The sequence below is a fragment of the Gekko japonicus genome, unplaced genomic scaffold, assembly GCF_001447785.1.
Source record: "Gekko japonicus isolate JY-2015 unplaced genomic scaffold, Gekko_japonicus_V1.1 scaffold179, whole genome shotgun sequence".
In the NCBI taxonomy this organism is placed as follows: Eukaryota; Metazoa; Chordata; class Lepidosauria; order Squamata; family Gekkonidae; genus Gekko; species Gekko japonicus.
In genome coordinates, this window is record NW_015160213.1 from 1,577,337 (window position 1) to 1,592,534 (window position 15,198).

A 15,198-nucleotide genomic window follows, 5' to 3' on the forward strand; every position below is an offset into this window, starting at 1 on the left:
GAAGATTTGGCGTTTAGATATGGTTGGTTACAATATAGACAAATTTATGATGTATTTAAGAAAGATAAAAAGGATTTTGGTTTTAGGGGAAAAATGAAATTGAAAATGTGTGGTTTGAAGGGGGAAAAACAAATTTCTAAAATGTATAAGGTGTTATTGACTTGGTACACTGAAGAAGAAATGGTAAAGGAGCATATGTTAAAATGGGCAATTAATATGAATAAAGAAATATCTATGTCATCATGGGAATTTTTATGGAAGAATGCATTGAAAATATCAACATGTAATAATTTAAAAGAAAATTGTTATAAGATGATGTATAGATGGTACATGACGCCAAAAAAGATTGCAAATATGAACTGTAACATTTCAAATAAGTGTTGGAAATGTAAAAAATAGAAGGTTCATTATACCATATGTGATGGACTTGTGAAAAAGCGAAATAATTTTGGACTGATATACATGCAGAAATGGAAAAGATAACGAATAGTAAATTTAAAAAAGAACCAGAAATATTATTGTTAGGTTTAAAAATGGAAGAAGTTAACATGACAAAAAGGACATTAATGTGGTATATGATAACAGCAGCAAGAATAGTGTATGCTCAAAATTGGAAACTGGACAGAATACCAGGGGTAGAAGAATGGATTAAAAAACTGCTTTTTATGGTAGAAATGGACAAAATGACAAGAAAACTGAAAGATTTGGAGGCGGAAGAATTTTTTGCGGACTGGAAAGATTTTAAGGACTATTTAGAGAAATATTGGGATGTGAAGGACAATCTGATTTGCTTTGAAAATTATTAAGTGGATGTAAAAGAGAAAAGAAATGGACTTATAATGATATATATGTGAACATTTGTTACCTATAGCTATATGATAAAAGATTAGATACGTTAGAATTTAAAGTTTGAGCTGGTGGTGGGTACGCTGTTGGAAGCCTACGAAAAGGGGGGGAGTAAGAAGAAAAGGATATATATTGAAGTTGATATAATGTGAACGTGTATTATCCTAATAAAAGTTGTTTAAAAAAAACAACACATCACTACTGAACCTCATCACCTTTGTAATTAATTGCTCACCTCCCCAGTAAAATTATACAAGTTTCTGCTGCCATTTTGGTAAAACTAGCTGTTTAATGGGTTACAAACATATTTTTCTCATGCACATGCCAGTTATTAGAAAGTCTTAAGTGAGTATCTCTAAAGCACCAGGGGTGTCAAACATAAGGCCCGGGGGCTGGAACTGGCCTGTCCAGGGCTGTTATCCAGGCGTGAGCAACTGATGCAAGGGAGAGAACAGGAGGCTGCATCGGGGGCGGGGGGCAGAGCCACTTCGATTGTGGCTTCAACACAGTGGAACAACCTTGAGTACAGCAGCCAAGCAGAACCCCTTCACTTCAGTGGTAGCCTCATTGGTAAGTTGGGAACCACTGCAGCCGCTCTTGTGCCGGCTCACAGTTCCAAGGCAAGGTCACACACCTCTCCACTGGGCCTCCAGCTCCAGAGATTTTTTAAATTTTTATTTCTTTATTACATTTGATTTACTAGGCCGCCCTTCCCTACAGGTAGGGCTCAGGTCGGCTTACAACAATATTATCTAGTCACATACAACTACATTAAAAACAGTCCAATAAATAACAATAAACAAAAACAGTATATATACACAATACTTAAGATGGCAGAAAATCCTAACTCCCCGGCCTCCCTGGGGGGAGGGGCTATGAGGAATGAGGAACCACATAAGAGTGCCAGAAGAAGTCCTGTCACTGTTCTCAGCCAAAAGCCTGGCAGAACATCTCTGCCTTACATGCCCTGCGGAAAGGTAACAGCTCCCGCAGTGCACAGATTTCTTCCGGCGGAGCATTCCACCAGGCAGGGGCCAGGGTTGAGAAGGCCCTGGCCCTGGTCGAGGACAGCAGGACCTCTCTCGGGCTGGGGACCACCAGCAAGTTCTTATTTCCTGAGCGTAATGCTCTTCCAGGGGCATGCTGGTCTGGATGTCCATGGAGATCAGCATTTGCATGTGGGGGGTACAGACGATCCTATGCTGGGGCCAGTGCTGCTGCCATATTTACACCCCCATGTGGTGGCTGCGCTTTGGTCCATGGGGGGCCCTTCTTTGACAGTTTCTTCCACACATTGGGGGCCTAGTTTTGCCACCAAGCACATGACTCAGCAGCTGGGCCTCCCTCCCCCTTGGCCCACCAAGTTGCTTTTCATGGTGGCTTGGGAGCAGGGGGAGCTCACAACACCCAGACACTTAACATTTTTACCCTGGGGCCTAGGCTCACAGCAGGTAGGAGCAGGATGGGGAAGGGGTTTGTTCTCCCCTCCAAGCAGTGCAGGAGCTGCACCACTGGCTCTCCTGTCCACCCATGAGGGTTTTCCTCTGTACCCCCCAGCCCATGGTACATTGCAGTGAGGATACACGAACTCAGAGCTTACCAGGTGCTGTCTTTTATAAAGTTTATATCTCTGGTACTTGGTATCACATTTTATGGCACACATGGCTTGGCCTCACAAAGTCACATTTCTGTCAGATCCAGCCCTCATAACAAATGAGTTTGATGCCTATGCACTATATATTTGACTGCACAATAATGAGCAGAATCTTCAATTTCCATTGAATGACAAATGTACATTCTCTGATCCTTCCCAGTACTCATTCATCTACTTTAGCAGATTTTATAGTCTGAGAACATAGAACAGCTTTTCAATCACATGAGCAATAAATTCAGTCAGATTATGTTGTACCTGCAATTTAATTTTAAACATTTTGGATCGAGAGAAAATGTGGATGGTTTGTGTGTGTCTACTACATTGGTTTGTGTTGCTAATTCTCTGAGGGGGAAATGCTTAGTTATGCTTGAATGTTTACCCATTTGGCTCACATTTCACTTGCTGGTTGTGAGTAGGGATGCATTTGGTAAGCTGTTCAAAATGTGTTTGACAGAATATGGTTTTTTCCAGTTTCCACAATTACCCTGTTTTCTTACAACTTCCTCCCAGGTTCTGAGGAGTACAGAACCTCCTCTCGCCCCAGTAACCACTTGCTTCCCTGCAGACCCTCTCCCCTAGTATTTTTCTCCCAATTACGTTCACTTCTGGTATCAGAGCTCAACTCAGGAGAAATGCACTTGTGGAAAATGACTCCAAGGAAATAAGTGGGGAAGGTTTGTATGCCCAGTCTGTCTGCCCATTTCTCCCCCCAGGGATATTATTTATTTCAGCTTTGTATTTATTTCAGCTCTGTTTATAATTGTTTTAATGATGTGTGTTTTTTGTGGGGTGGTGGTTTTAAATGATTTTAATATGATTTTATTAGGCATGTTTTATTTTATTTTATTACAATAATAATAAAAATATTGTATTACATATACATAATTTTATTATGTATGTTTTAATTTGCCTTGGTAGCTCTTGTGGGGACAGAAAGGTAAGATATAAATCTTGTAAATAATAATAATAATTTCTACATGTTTATGGCAGATCCAGGTTTAAACAACTATCTGCTGCTGTCACATCTAATTTGGCCCTTCCAATAACAATTAACACTTATCAATATATAACTCTTTAACATACTAATATATAAAATGCTTATATACTAATTTTTTAATTGAGCCTGGCCATTTGCTTAAAAAGGAAAGGCAAATGTTTACTAATATTTATCTTGAAAGGGTGATGATGACTGATAATTCTTTTTAAAAAGTTTCTATTGTATACCTGGTTGAAAATAGACTTGGGCAATTATAGAGCGACACAGAGGACATGGAGCGCTGGTTGGGTTCTCTTTGGCAAGTGTGCGCAGGCAAGGTTCACAGAAGATATGGTGGCAGGGGTAGCACATGTGAGGATTATAATAAACATCCAGGCATACTGCACAGAGGTAGCTTTCTTTGTCTCTTCTGTATTCATGCTCTTCTTCTGTTTTCAGGTTATCATTCATGGTCTACAAGGAAACCCCCCCCCAAAGATGCATTAAAATATTTCCATCAATTATGTAGGATATACAATTGCATAATATCATCCAAGTGAATTATGAAAGTATGTACTGAGGTTAACATTATTTCAATGCAATAACCCTCATATGAAAATGAAAACAACAACAACAATATACTGATTTTTATCCCTTAAGGAGAACACAGATTGTGGACTTTATGTGAAAAAATCAAAGAATCACACTCTAGAGGTGTAAATCAAAGTGCGTGACTGTTTTGCTTCACTGAATCAGTCAATTACCACATTCTTACAAAGATCCATGTAAGGCGTTTTTCAGCACTTCATGTGATCTTTATTTACTTAATTTATATCCTGCCTTTCTCCCCAGTGGGAGACCAAATCAGTTTATATCACTGTCTTCCTTGGGGTCCTCAACACCAAATCCAAGACCACCTCTGTCAGTTCAGCCAGGGGCCCCACTAGGCAGGTGATGCAGCAGCAGGATTCCTCACCTGTCTTTGGTGACCAATACAAGGTACATACAATCAAAGCTGGTTTCTGTCTGCACTGGGGATTTTATGCTGGAGAAAGACTCACAACCCCCACCCCCCAAAAAATACTTAACCACCACATCTTCCACTTTGAGCTTGATGAAAGACCTTATATTTGGCCACTGCCAGCTGTGCCAAGATGACCACATCAGATTAATCAAACTAGGCCAGGTCCCCTGTTCCTCATACAACCAATCTGACACTACAGAGATTTTATTTTTTCACAGACCTGATACTGCACAGCACCAAAATCAAAATGGAGCCTAGGCACCTGCATTTCCCCTGATAAGATGGAGTTTAGACCTGCAGAGAGCACCTTTCCACCCCATACAACACCTCAATCAAAGATGGAACAACAAATATGATAAGACACAGCTGGAACCACCTTCCTGCTCCAGCCCCCAGACAATGTAAACCTGCAAAAATAGGACTTTATATCAGCTTCATATCTTCTTTGTTTCAATTATGAAGGAGTTACAATATTAAAAGACCCTTAATGCATGGCCATCCTGTATGAAGGCAGAAAAGAAGCATGAAGATAGTTTTGAATTGCGGAAACATTAGAACGGTAGAAATGCTCGACAGAAATCAAACCACTAGAAAGCAACAAAAATAAAAATATTATCTAACTTTGTCTGAACCAGATAAGCTTCTGTTTTGGGGCCTAGCCAATTTCTGATTTATCTGCTCCTAACTAAAGACCTAAAGAGCCTCTTGCTCAGGGTAAAAGAGGAGAGCGCAAAAGTGGGCTTGAAGCTCAACATCAAAAAAACTAAGATAATGGCATCCGGCCCCATCACTCACTGGCAAATAGAAGGGGAAGTCGTGGAAGTAGTGACAGACTTCACGTTCCTGGGATCCCAGATCACCGCAGACTGTGAAAGCAGCCATGAAATTAAAAGACGCCTCCTGCTTGGGAGGAAAGCGATGGCGAACCTAAACAGCATGATAAAAAGTAGAGACATCACCCTGCCAACAAAAGTCTGCATGGTCAAAGCAATGGTATTCCCAGTAGTCATGTATGGCTGCGAAAGTTGGACTATAAGGAAGGCTGAGCGCCGAACAATAGATTCTTTTGAACTATGGTGCTGGAGAAGACTCTTGAGAGTCCCTTGGACTGCAAGAAGATCAAATCAGTCGATCCTAAAAGAAATCAACCCTGACTGTTCCCTGGAAGGCCAGATAATGAAACTGAAGCTCAAATACTTTGGCCACCAAATGAGAAGGGAGCACTCACTGGAGAAGACCCTGATGCTGGGAAAGATTGAAGGTCAAAGAAGATGGGGACGGCAAAGGATGAGATGGTTAGACAGTGTCATAGAGGCAACGAACATGAAATTGAGCAAACTTCAGAGGACGGCGGAAGACAGGAAGGCCTGGCGTGATCTGGCCCATGGGGTCGCGAAGAGTCGAACTTGACTGTGCAACTGAACAACAACAAACTTACCATACACCTTACAAAAAGATCAACTTGTTGTATGGGTCACCTTTGCTGCCTGATTTTTTTAAAAAAATGTATCAAAGCTTGACTTCCAAGAGAAATTTGACTTTTTAAATAAATAAAATAAGTAAGTTGGCTCAGGTCTTCCTCTCAATTTAGATGAATGATAGGCAATATTTTATTTGCTTTGGTCAGGTGTATTTTTCTGTCTACCACTACCCTTTTTGGATGAAAGGATGGATATTTATCTATTTGCATCCTGCTTTTCCTCCAAAGCAGTTCAGAAATGTACTTTAGCCTTAGAACAATCCTATGAAGTCAGTTTGGCTGAGAAAGAGCATTTCACCTGCAAGGAAGTTATAAAGTATACAGGCCAACAGTACAGCAAGGCTTATGCCCACAACCTTTAACACTATGGAACCATTTTATTATTACTTCAACCTGTTCCTCTGGCCTGTTTTTAATGACATGTGTTTATGGCCTGGTTTGTTTTTAATGGCTGTATTGTTTTATTGTATGGTTTCACTTTGTGAGCCGTCTGGATTGACATAGAAGAGTCACCATAAATATGTTGTAAAGAACAATAATAACAGCATCCACAATCTTTGCCTGCTGTCCATTGTTATTAAATAGTGGAGAGTGTATTTCATTGGTGAATAAACCTCCCAGTTTATCTTACATCCCTCCAACTCACCAAAGCAACTGCAGTTACAGCTCTTCTCATACAAAATGCTGCATAGGCACTCCAACAGTATACAATGAGTATACACAGCAAGGAGGACAAAAGTATGAAATTCAATTGGACCAGAGGAGGGAAACTCCACCAAAATCCTTTGATAGCCAAAGAAGTGAGCCTTCTGAATTAGACCAGCGCATCCTTTGAGGCTTTTGTGCTGAGGTTTGGTATTCAGTGGAGCTGCGGTGGCTCAAGTGGTTAAGATGCTGAACTGCAGGCTGTGGAAGGTCGGTAGTTCAGCAGTTCGAGACCCATGTGTGCCACATTACAGAGTGAGCTCCCGTCTCTAGTTCCAGCTCCTGCCAACCTAGCAGTTCGAAAGCAAGAAATTGCAAGTAGGTAAATAGGTACCACTTCAGTGGGAAGGTAACAGCGTTCCATGCGCCTTGGTGTTTAGTCATGCCGGCCACATGACCACGGAAATGTCTTCGGACAGCGCTGGCTCTTCGGCTTGGAAACGGAGAGGAGCACCACAACCCTAGAGTCGGATTCGACTGGCTTTCGAGCAAGGGAACCTTTACCTTTGGTATTCAGTATAGTGTTATATTATTTTAGGCTTCTAGAAAGTGTATGCTTAAAATCAAGGCCAGCCAAAGAGGTCAAAGGCTTCATATTAATTTATTTATTTTTATTTATTTTATTTACAGGTGATTTATATACCGCTCATAACCCCTAGCGGGTCTCAGAGCGGTTTACAATGTGCTACTATATAGTAGCGAGTAACCTATCTAGGGCCACATATGGTGAGGGGGGGGACAGCCTACCAGCACCCTTGATACGGCACTGTCTTCCGTTCGTTCGGCAGCTTCCTTGGTGTGTGTTGTTGTTGCTGTTGTTGTTTCTGCGACCCGGCTGCCGTCGGCTGGACGAGCTGGCTGTTATTCTTGGAGCGGCGTGTCTTTCCTCGGGCACAGCCTCGGCTAACGACGAAGCGGCTCCTGCCGTGCTGCGTCCCGCGTTCTGACGTCGCTCCAACTCTACGTCCAACTCCGCCTTCGACTCCGCCTCCACCATTGCTCGAGCCAGTCACCGCCGTTCTGGGTCGCTTCACCGTTTCTCCGCCGCCGCCATTTCTTTCTCGCTGCTGCCGCCGATTCGATCCTTTTTTCGTCACTGCCGGTCACCATCCCAGCACAAGGCTGGGAGGAGGGTGCCCCCTGCCACCTAGGGCAGGTACCCATTCCTCTGATGTTAACAGAGCCGCTGGGTTGGCGGGAGCTGGGACAAGGGCGGGGGGCTCAACCCGGCCGCGGTGGGGAATCGAACAGCCTTCCGGCTGCTCGTCCAGATGTTAACAGCAGGCGTTAATAATTATTAAGTCAATAACTCACTTGCACCGCCCCTTGCATTTGGCTCCTTACTAAAATACAAGTCAAAAACATCAAGGAGAACAAAGTAGGTTAAGAAGCTCTTTGGAGCTATGAATGGCAAAGAGTGATATCTTCCTCTCAGGCTTTTCTGCTTCAGCTTGGGAAAGAAGTCCGCCATATAAATCTTGCCTCTGCAACGAAAGGGGCTTTTGGCAAGCTATCTGCCTTACCTCCCCACTTGCCATATGTGTGTGTGTAAAGTACCATCAAGTTACAGCCAACTTAGGACAACCCCACAGGGTTTTCAAGGCAAGTTATTAAGCAGAGGTGGTTTGTCATTGCCTTCCTCTGCAAAGACTTCCTTGGTGGCCACCCGCCTTAATACCAACCTGCTTAGCTTCTGAGATCTGAGGAGATCAGGTTATACTATGCCATTCAATGTCCCACTTGCCATATAGGGGTGATGATAATAGTGGCCTAACTTGCTGCTGTTGTAAGAATTATTAAGATAAGCTGTGTGAAACATTTTGTACTGTCTAAAGTGCTGTATAAATGTTAACATGCTATATAAACTGGCCAGATGACTATTTGTCAGAAAACTGTATGTCATTAATATTAATTTCTCAAATTTTCACACATAATGGGATTTGGTGGTACCCAGCTATGCAGTTTTGAAGAACTTAGGGTACTTGAGTATTCTTGTGATGGGTTGGTAGTTTCTGCTGATTCCCGTTTCTGCTACAGACCCCTGAAATGTTGTTCTGGGGTTCAGTGGAACCTCAGAAACCAGACATAAGGTAAACTGGGAGTCTGCAGTGGAAGGGAGAAAAGTTTTTAAATGTGTGATAGAAGAAGAGGAGGAGGAGGAGGAGATTGGATTTATACTCCGCCCGTCACTACCCAAAAGAGTCTCAGAGCAACTTACAATCTCCTTTCCCTTCCCCTCCCCACAACAGACACCCTGTGAGGTAGGTGGGGCTGAGAGAGCTCTTTTGAGAACTGCTCATCAGAGAACAGCTCTGAAAAAACTTGTAACTGACCCAAGGTCACACAGCAGCTACATGTGGAGGAATGGGGAATCAAACCCAGTACTCCCAGTTTATAGTCTGTGCTCCTAACCACCAATTTGGTGTGAGAGCCAGTTTGGTGTAGTGGTTAAGTGCGTGGACTCTAATCTGGGAGAACCGGGTTTGATTCCCCACTCCTCCACTTGCACCTGCTGGACGACCTTGGGCAAGCCATAGTTCTGATAAGAGCTGTCCTTGAAAAAGAGCAGTTTCTGTCAGAGCTCTCTCAGCCCCACCTACCTCACATGGTGTCTGTTGTGGGGAGGGGAAGGGAAAGGAGCTTGTATGCCGCTCTGAGACACCTTTGGGTAGTGAAGGGCAGGGTATAAATCCAATCTCTTTTGTTCTCTCTTCTACACCAAACTGGCTCTCTTAGGTATATGCCACTGTCTGTAGAAATCAAACAAAGCATCTGTCAAGGTCTTCTGTATATATCACATGGGGAAAGCATAAAGTAATGTTGAAAAGACAGCTGAAGAAAATTTTTTAAACCATTAAACGTGTCTTTGAAGCAGTGATGAATTTAGTAAACTAAGTAAAATTAATATATTTCCATATCAAGAATGTAGTAAAATACTTGCTAAAGATATAATGTACATGTACAAGCTGCAGAAATCTTTTCAACGGTATCATCTGGGGGGGGGGACATAGAAGAATGAAGAGACTTGGAATAAATTTTGAGAAGTAAAGACAACTCAGCTATCAAAAATATCACTACCCATATTTTCACAGTCATTGACCACTAAATTCTAATCAATCTGATAATAAAATCCAATTAACACTTCCCTTTTTTGCACTGTTTCTGCACTATTCTAACCGTTCTTTCCCTTCTTTGAGGAGACACCTAATCGTGGCTTTCTTCAGCTCTACTGTGTGTTTGTACACACCAGTCACTTCAATAATGAATTTGAATAATCATATTAGTGACATAAGTTAATTATGAGGTCTTTGGTTGAACTGTCCTCTGAGGAAACTCAAGAATTAGGTCACATTCACACAAACATAATTAGTTTATCTTAAATATGTAATAGGCCTTGATTTCTGTTATTATTGGTGAAAGACAACAGAAAGCAGCCTCCCATACCATGGGTGGATTACGCAGACATAATATGCTCATGTGTCAGTACTCACAGATAGGCACTGCTTCCACACAGCAATGATTCTCTGTGTTGCACTTGCTGACAGTTTTCCATGTACTTCCATCGTCTCAGCCCCTGTGGACTCATTCCTGCCCTCTTTCCCATATCATTTTTAGGTATCAGCCATTGCTAGATCACTGTAACACAATAACATTACAATAGTCTATTGCCACAATCTAGCTCCTCTGAATACCTAGACTTCATTTTAAAAAATTAAGTCTCTAGCCCTGTCATCATGGAAACAAAAAAGGCTGAAGACTTTTTTTTTTAAGTGAAAGCTAGGGATTCAGTGGAGCTAGGAGATAATGGCAATAGACTATTGTTGTGTTACACCATCTTAGCCATTGCTGATTTTTTAAAAAGGCCTCCGATGGTGGGAGGAAGTGGCTGCCACAGGGGGTTGAGGCAAGGGAAAAGGAGTCAATGTGTGCAGGAACTTCCTGTCCCCACAGTTCTTCCATAGGTCAAGAAGCAGAACAACCCCCTTTCAGCCTTAGTACTGATAACTGCATGTTTGTGATTCAGTTTTATACTCCTGCTAAGAAATCTATTGACTGGCAACTCTATTGTTCAGTTTGATCACTCCTTTGCATGCAAACATCAGAGTATGTTATATAGTGACTTACTTTCTATTTTCCTTTGATCAGCCTGTTCTGGACCAAGATAAACATTATCTACCTTACATGTAGAACATATCTATTATCCTTGACCAAGTGAGGCTTACTAAGCCAATATATAAGAACCCCTTTGTTAAATATTCTAAAAACCATTTCTGAAGGCACTGGTATCATCTCAAAAAGTTTTTTTGAAGAACCCTGCACTTTTCATAATGCTGTGCAGTGAAAAGTCTCATAGCAATTACTGGGAATGACACCTGCCACAGCCATGTGATGACAGGCCTGTATGAGTATTTAGCAAAACTTCTGACGACACTCTACATCATGCTTTGTTATGTGGTTTCACTAATACTTCCAGATTATTTCATGTCCTATTTGGACTATCACTCATCAGAAAATGCATCAAAAGAGACAACTAATTTACTAGTTTCTTGATAGATCCAGGTAGGTAGCCATGTTGGTCTGAAGCAGTAGAACAAAGTTTGAGTTCAGTGGCACCTTTAAAACAAATACTTTGAATAAAACTTTGTTGGTCTTTTATTTGTGGGTATTTGTGTGTGTCTGTGCTTGCATCCCTGGAAATCATGGCGACTTCTGGTGACCCCCAAGCACTGGTATTCCTTGGAGGTCTCCCAATTACTTTCCAGGGTCCGCCCTTGTACAGGATTAACCCACTCAGTCCAGTCCAGGAATGTGAGGGAATCCTCCACTTTCAGCACATTACACAACAAACCACGAGATAGTCTATACCCTCTCTGGTCTTCACAACAGTTTTGCCACCAGAATCTCTTCACAAGAGTCCCTGCCTTGCCTAAGGGAAGAGATTCAAACCCTTAGTTGGCATCTGGGACTTAACACATTACAGTCAGAATGGTAGCTCTATGTGGTCAGCGTTAGACACAAGATTTAGCCTTGGAGTTCAGTTACACACCAGAAACAATTAGAAATAAGAAGGATCTTTATTCAGTACAAAGCATAGCAAACAGATTAATAGAGGTTACAAAATAACAAAGCCTATGGCGATTTGCCCTTAATACACCTTAAAGATTCATAGTTACCAATTGAAGTGTCCATAGTCCAAGATTGTCCAAGGTATACAATACAGTTAGATCCCAAGGGATTTTGAAGAGAAATCTCATCTTGCACAGGGTTGCAATCTCAGTCTGTTCAGACATACAGATCCACCGTAACAAAAGGGTTGCTCTTTGTTCCAAGAGTCAGCATTCCAGGTGCAATAAAACCAGCAATGGCAGGAGGAGAGAAGAGAGCGAAGAGACACTCTCATAGAGATCAATGGAATTATACCCCAATTCCCAGTCATAATCAGCTGTGGCCATCAGCCAATCACGAGTGGACAGGGTGTGTGCCCAATTGTTGGTTGTCATAGCTGCGTGTGGGGATAGGCTAGATGTTTGGGGCCCCGCCTGCAGTCAGGTGACTCAGCTTCCAGCTTCTCCATGGCGTACGTGACATGTTCCATGTGCACCAGAGCCAGGAGCCATCAGGTCTGGCTCTTGACATAAAGGTATGAAGGAATGTGGTATATGGCATGGCTATTAAAGCTCGGCCATTGGTCTCACCATTTGGCTTGCAACAGGAAATAAAAACACAGCATGTCTTCAGAATGTCATCACAGGAGAAGGCATGTGAATTTAGAAAGCAATATTTCTATACAGCCCTGCTTAGCTTCCGAGATCTGATGAGATCGGGCTTAGCCTGAGCTATCCAGATCAGGGTGATTCATTGATCTTAAAGGTGCCACTGAACTTAAAATTTGTTCTAGCTTCCTGATAATTACCATTGGAAAGATTACATTTTTCAGGTTAATAGCTTTTGGGAATGCAGGTCTCAAGGAATGCTGGCAATCACTCAGAGTAGTAGCAATTTTTTACTGAAGCAAATTAACAAGGAATGGACCATGTAAATAACTTTCCCAAGGTGTTCAGATACTCATGCACACCAAGTTATTTCTAATAGAAGGGAAGAACCATCAGGGTTTGGTGGATACTTTACAGGTAGTTATCAAGGGCCCTGTTCATACGAGGGGTTTTGGTCCGGGAGCGAGACAGAACGGGGGCGGATCAAACGGGCACGATCCCACAGCAACATCTGGGAATCATTGCCTGCCCGTCTCCGATCCGTCTCTCCCGGCCGAAAACCCGCACCAAAAAACCGCACCCTACCTGGGTGGTTCTTCCGATTGAAGCGCCTCAAGCTGGCCGTGGGATCAGCCGGCGCGTCCTTGTGCCGGCACATCCCGGCCCCCGCCCGAACTGCACATGCTCGAGCATGCGCAGTTCGGCAGCCTCCCCCTCGCCTCTTCCTCCCCGGCATCTGATCGTGCCGGGGAGCAATGGCACGCGGCTAACGGGATCCGTGGGATCCCGCCGCGGCGTTTCTTTTTTAGCGTGGCTTTTAAAAGCCGCGTGTAGTGGGAGGTGCAATAACTGGGCAGAGCCTTTAAATGGCAACACAGCTATAGAGTGCTACATATATGTCTCAGTGTTATTGGTGGCAATGGGTGGATACCACTTTATTTACTACACCCTTGGGGAGCAATGGAAAGTGGCAGCTATGCCAGATGGAGACTTGGTAGGGTTTTTCTGGCCTCACAGAGGACCAACCAGAAGGAACTGGAGGGGCTATAGTATAAGGTTTTGTAAGCTACAGCCTGCTTTATCTTTGCATATATGGGGTTCCAGATTCAATAGTTTGCTTGTCCATTTATTTATTTACTTTAAATAATTTCTATTCCATGCTCTCATGTATGCTTAAGGCGTCTTGAAGACATCTAAAATAATATGTAGCGGACTTTGTGAATTAGTAACCTTAGATTGGCAGTTATGTATATTAACCAATATAATGAAGGACTAGCTACATAGGGCTGCGGTGGCTCAAGTGGTTAAGACGCTGAACTGCAGCCTGTGGAAGGTCAGTAGTTCAGCGGTTCAAGACCCGGGTGCCGCAAGACAGGGTGAGCTCCTGTCTCTAGTTCCAGCTCCTGCCAACCTAGCAGTTCGAAAGCAAGAAATTGCAAGTAGATAAATAGGTACCACTTCGGTGGGAAGGTAACAGCGTTCCGTGCCCCTTGGTGTTTAGTCATGCCAGCCACATGACCACGGAAACGTCTTCGGACAGCGCTGGCTCTTCGGCTTTGAAACGGAGATGAGCACCGCAACCCTAGAGTCGGATTTGACTGGCTTTCGAGCAAGGGAACCTTTACCTTTACCTTTTAGCTACATAAAATACTTAATGGAAGATTAAACAGCAAATAGCAGCAGACACTGTTACACTGCAAGGCAACTGTCATCTAAAACAGAAGCTTTCCTCTACTAATAAAAATAGGTGCAAATGCTGAAAAATATAAAAGCTCATAGCTGTTCATTTTTGGTCATATAAAGCAGCATATGCTCAGAGTTGTACCAACACTATCTATATAAAAACACTAACATTCTGTTAAGGCAGAGCTACATGGGCTGCTTTGATTCTCAAGGGCTCTCACTGAATACTGTGGGATAAAGTAAACAAGGTGCAATCTAGACCACAGTTAAAAAGAAAAAAAATATCTGTTTCTCACGACAGACATTGGGATCACCAAGGGAAGGGGAAATGTTTAATACCTCCCTAGTGATGTCTCAAGCTGCATAAGTAAATTGGCATGGGTTCAATCTAGCAAAAAAAAATCTGCTGACAAAGGAAGGGGGTGATTTTTACTAATTCCCATCTTTCATAGCAGGCTGACTCTCCTCTCATGAGTTCCAAAGACTCTGCTGACCTAGGGCTGCCAGCCCCCTGGTGGAGCCTGGAAATCTCCCGCTACTTCAACTGATCTCCAGACAATAGAGATCAGTACCCCTGAAGAAAACAGCTGCTTTGGAGGGTAGACTCTATGGCATTGTACCCTGCTGAGGTCCCTCCCCTCCCCAAACCCTGCCTTCCCCAGGCTCCACCCCCCAAATCTCCAGGTATTTCCCACCCCAGAGCTGGAAACCCTATGCTGACCCCCCCCCCGAAGAAGCATTTGGGTGGGGGCATTTTGGCTTGCAGTGAGAGGGGAAGAGTCCTGCTTTGCTGATGGAAACTTGTTCTGTCATCAGAGATTTTGCACAGGAGACAACCCATTCATTCTTATGCACAGGAGTTGTGGTGGTAGCAAATCCTACCTACCATGACCCTGAATGGGTTGGTCACCATCTTTAGTGATTCTACAGGGGTGGGAGGGAAGATGTTACCCATTAGAAATACTTGAGAATGCCTTTTCTGATGGATTTCCTTCAAAATACTGGTAAAAACCTTTTTGTGCATTTGAAATTTTAATGCACTGGAAAACATTAGTCTACAATTGCAATCTGCAGGGGGTTGTTGTTTAATAAAGATAGGATTGCACCTTTATTTCC

At 42.9% G+C, this 15,198-nt stretch overlaps 1 protein-coding gene across 1 annotated transcript in view; it reads right to left on the bottom strand.

The window, feature by feature from the left end:
• RNF180 (ring finger protein 180) overlaps positions 1-15,198 on the bottom strand; it is an 86,573-nt gene that overhangs the window by 32,462 nt on the left and 38,913 nt on the right. Inside the window, exon 4 of the mRNA XM_015410261.1 lies at positions 3,725-3,950. Within this exon, the coding sequence (XP_015265747.1) occupies positions 3,725-3,950 (226 nt within the window). The remainder of the gene's footprint in view (positions 1-3,724; positions 3,951-15,198) is intronic.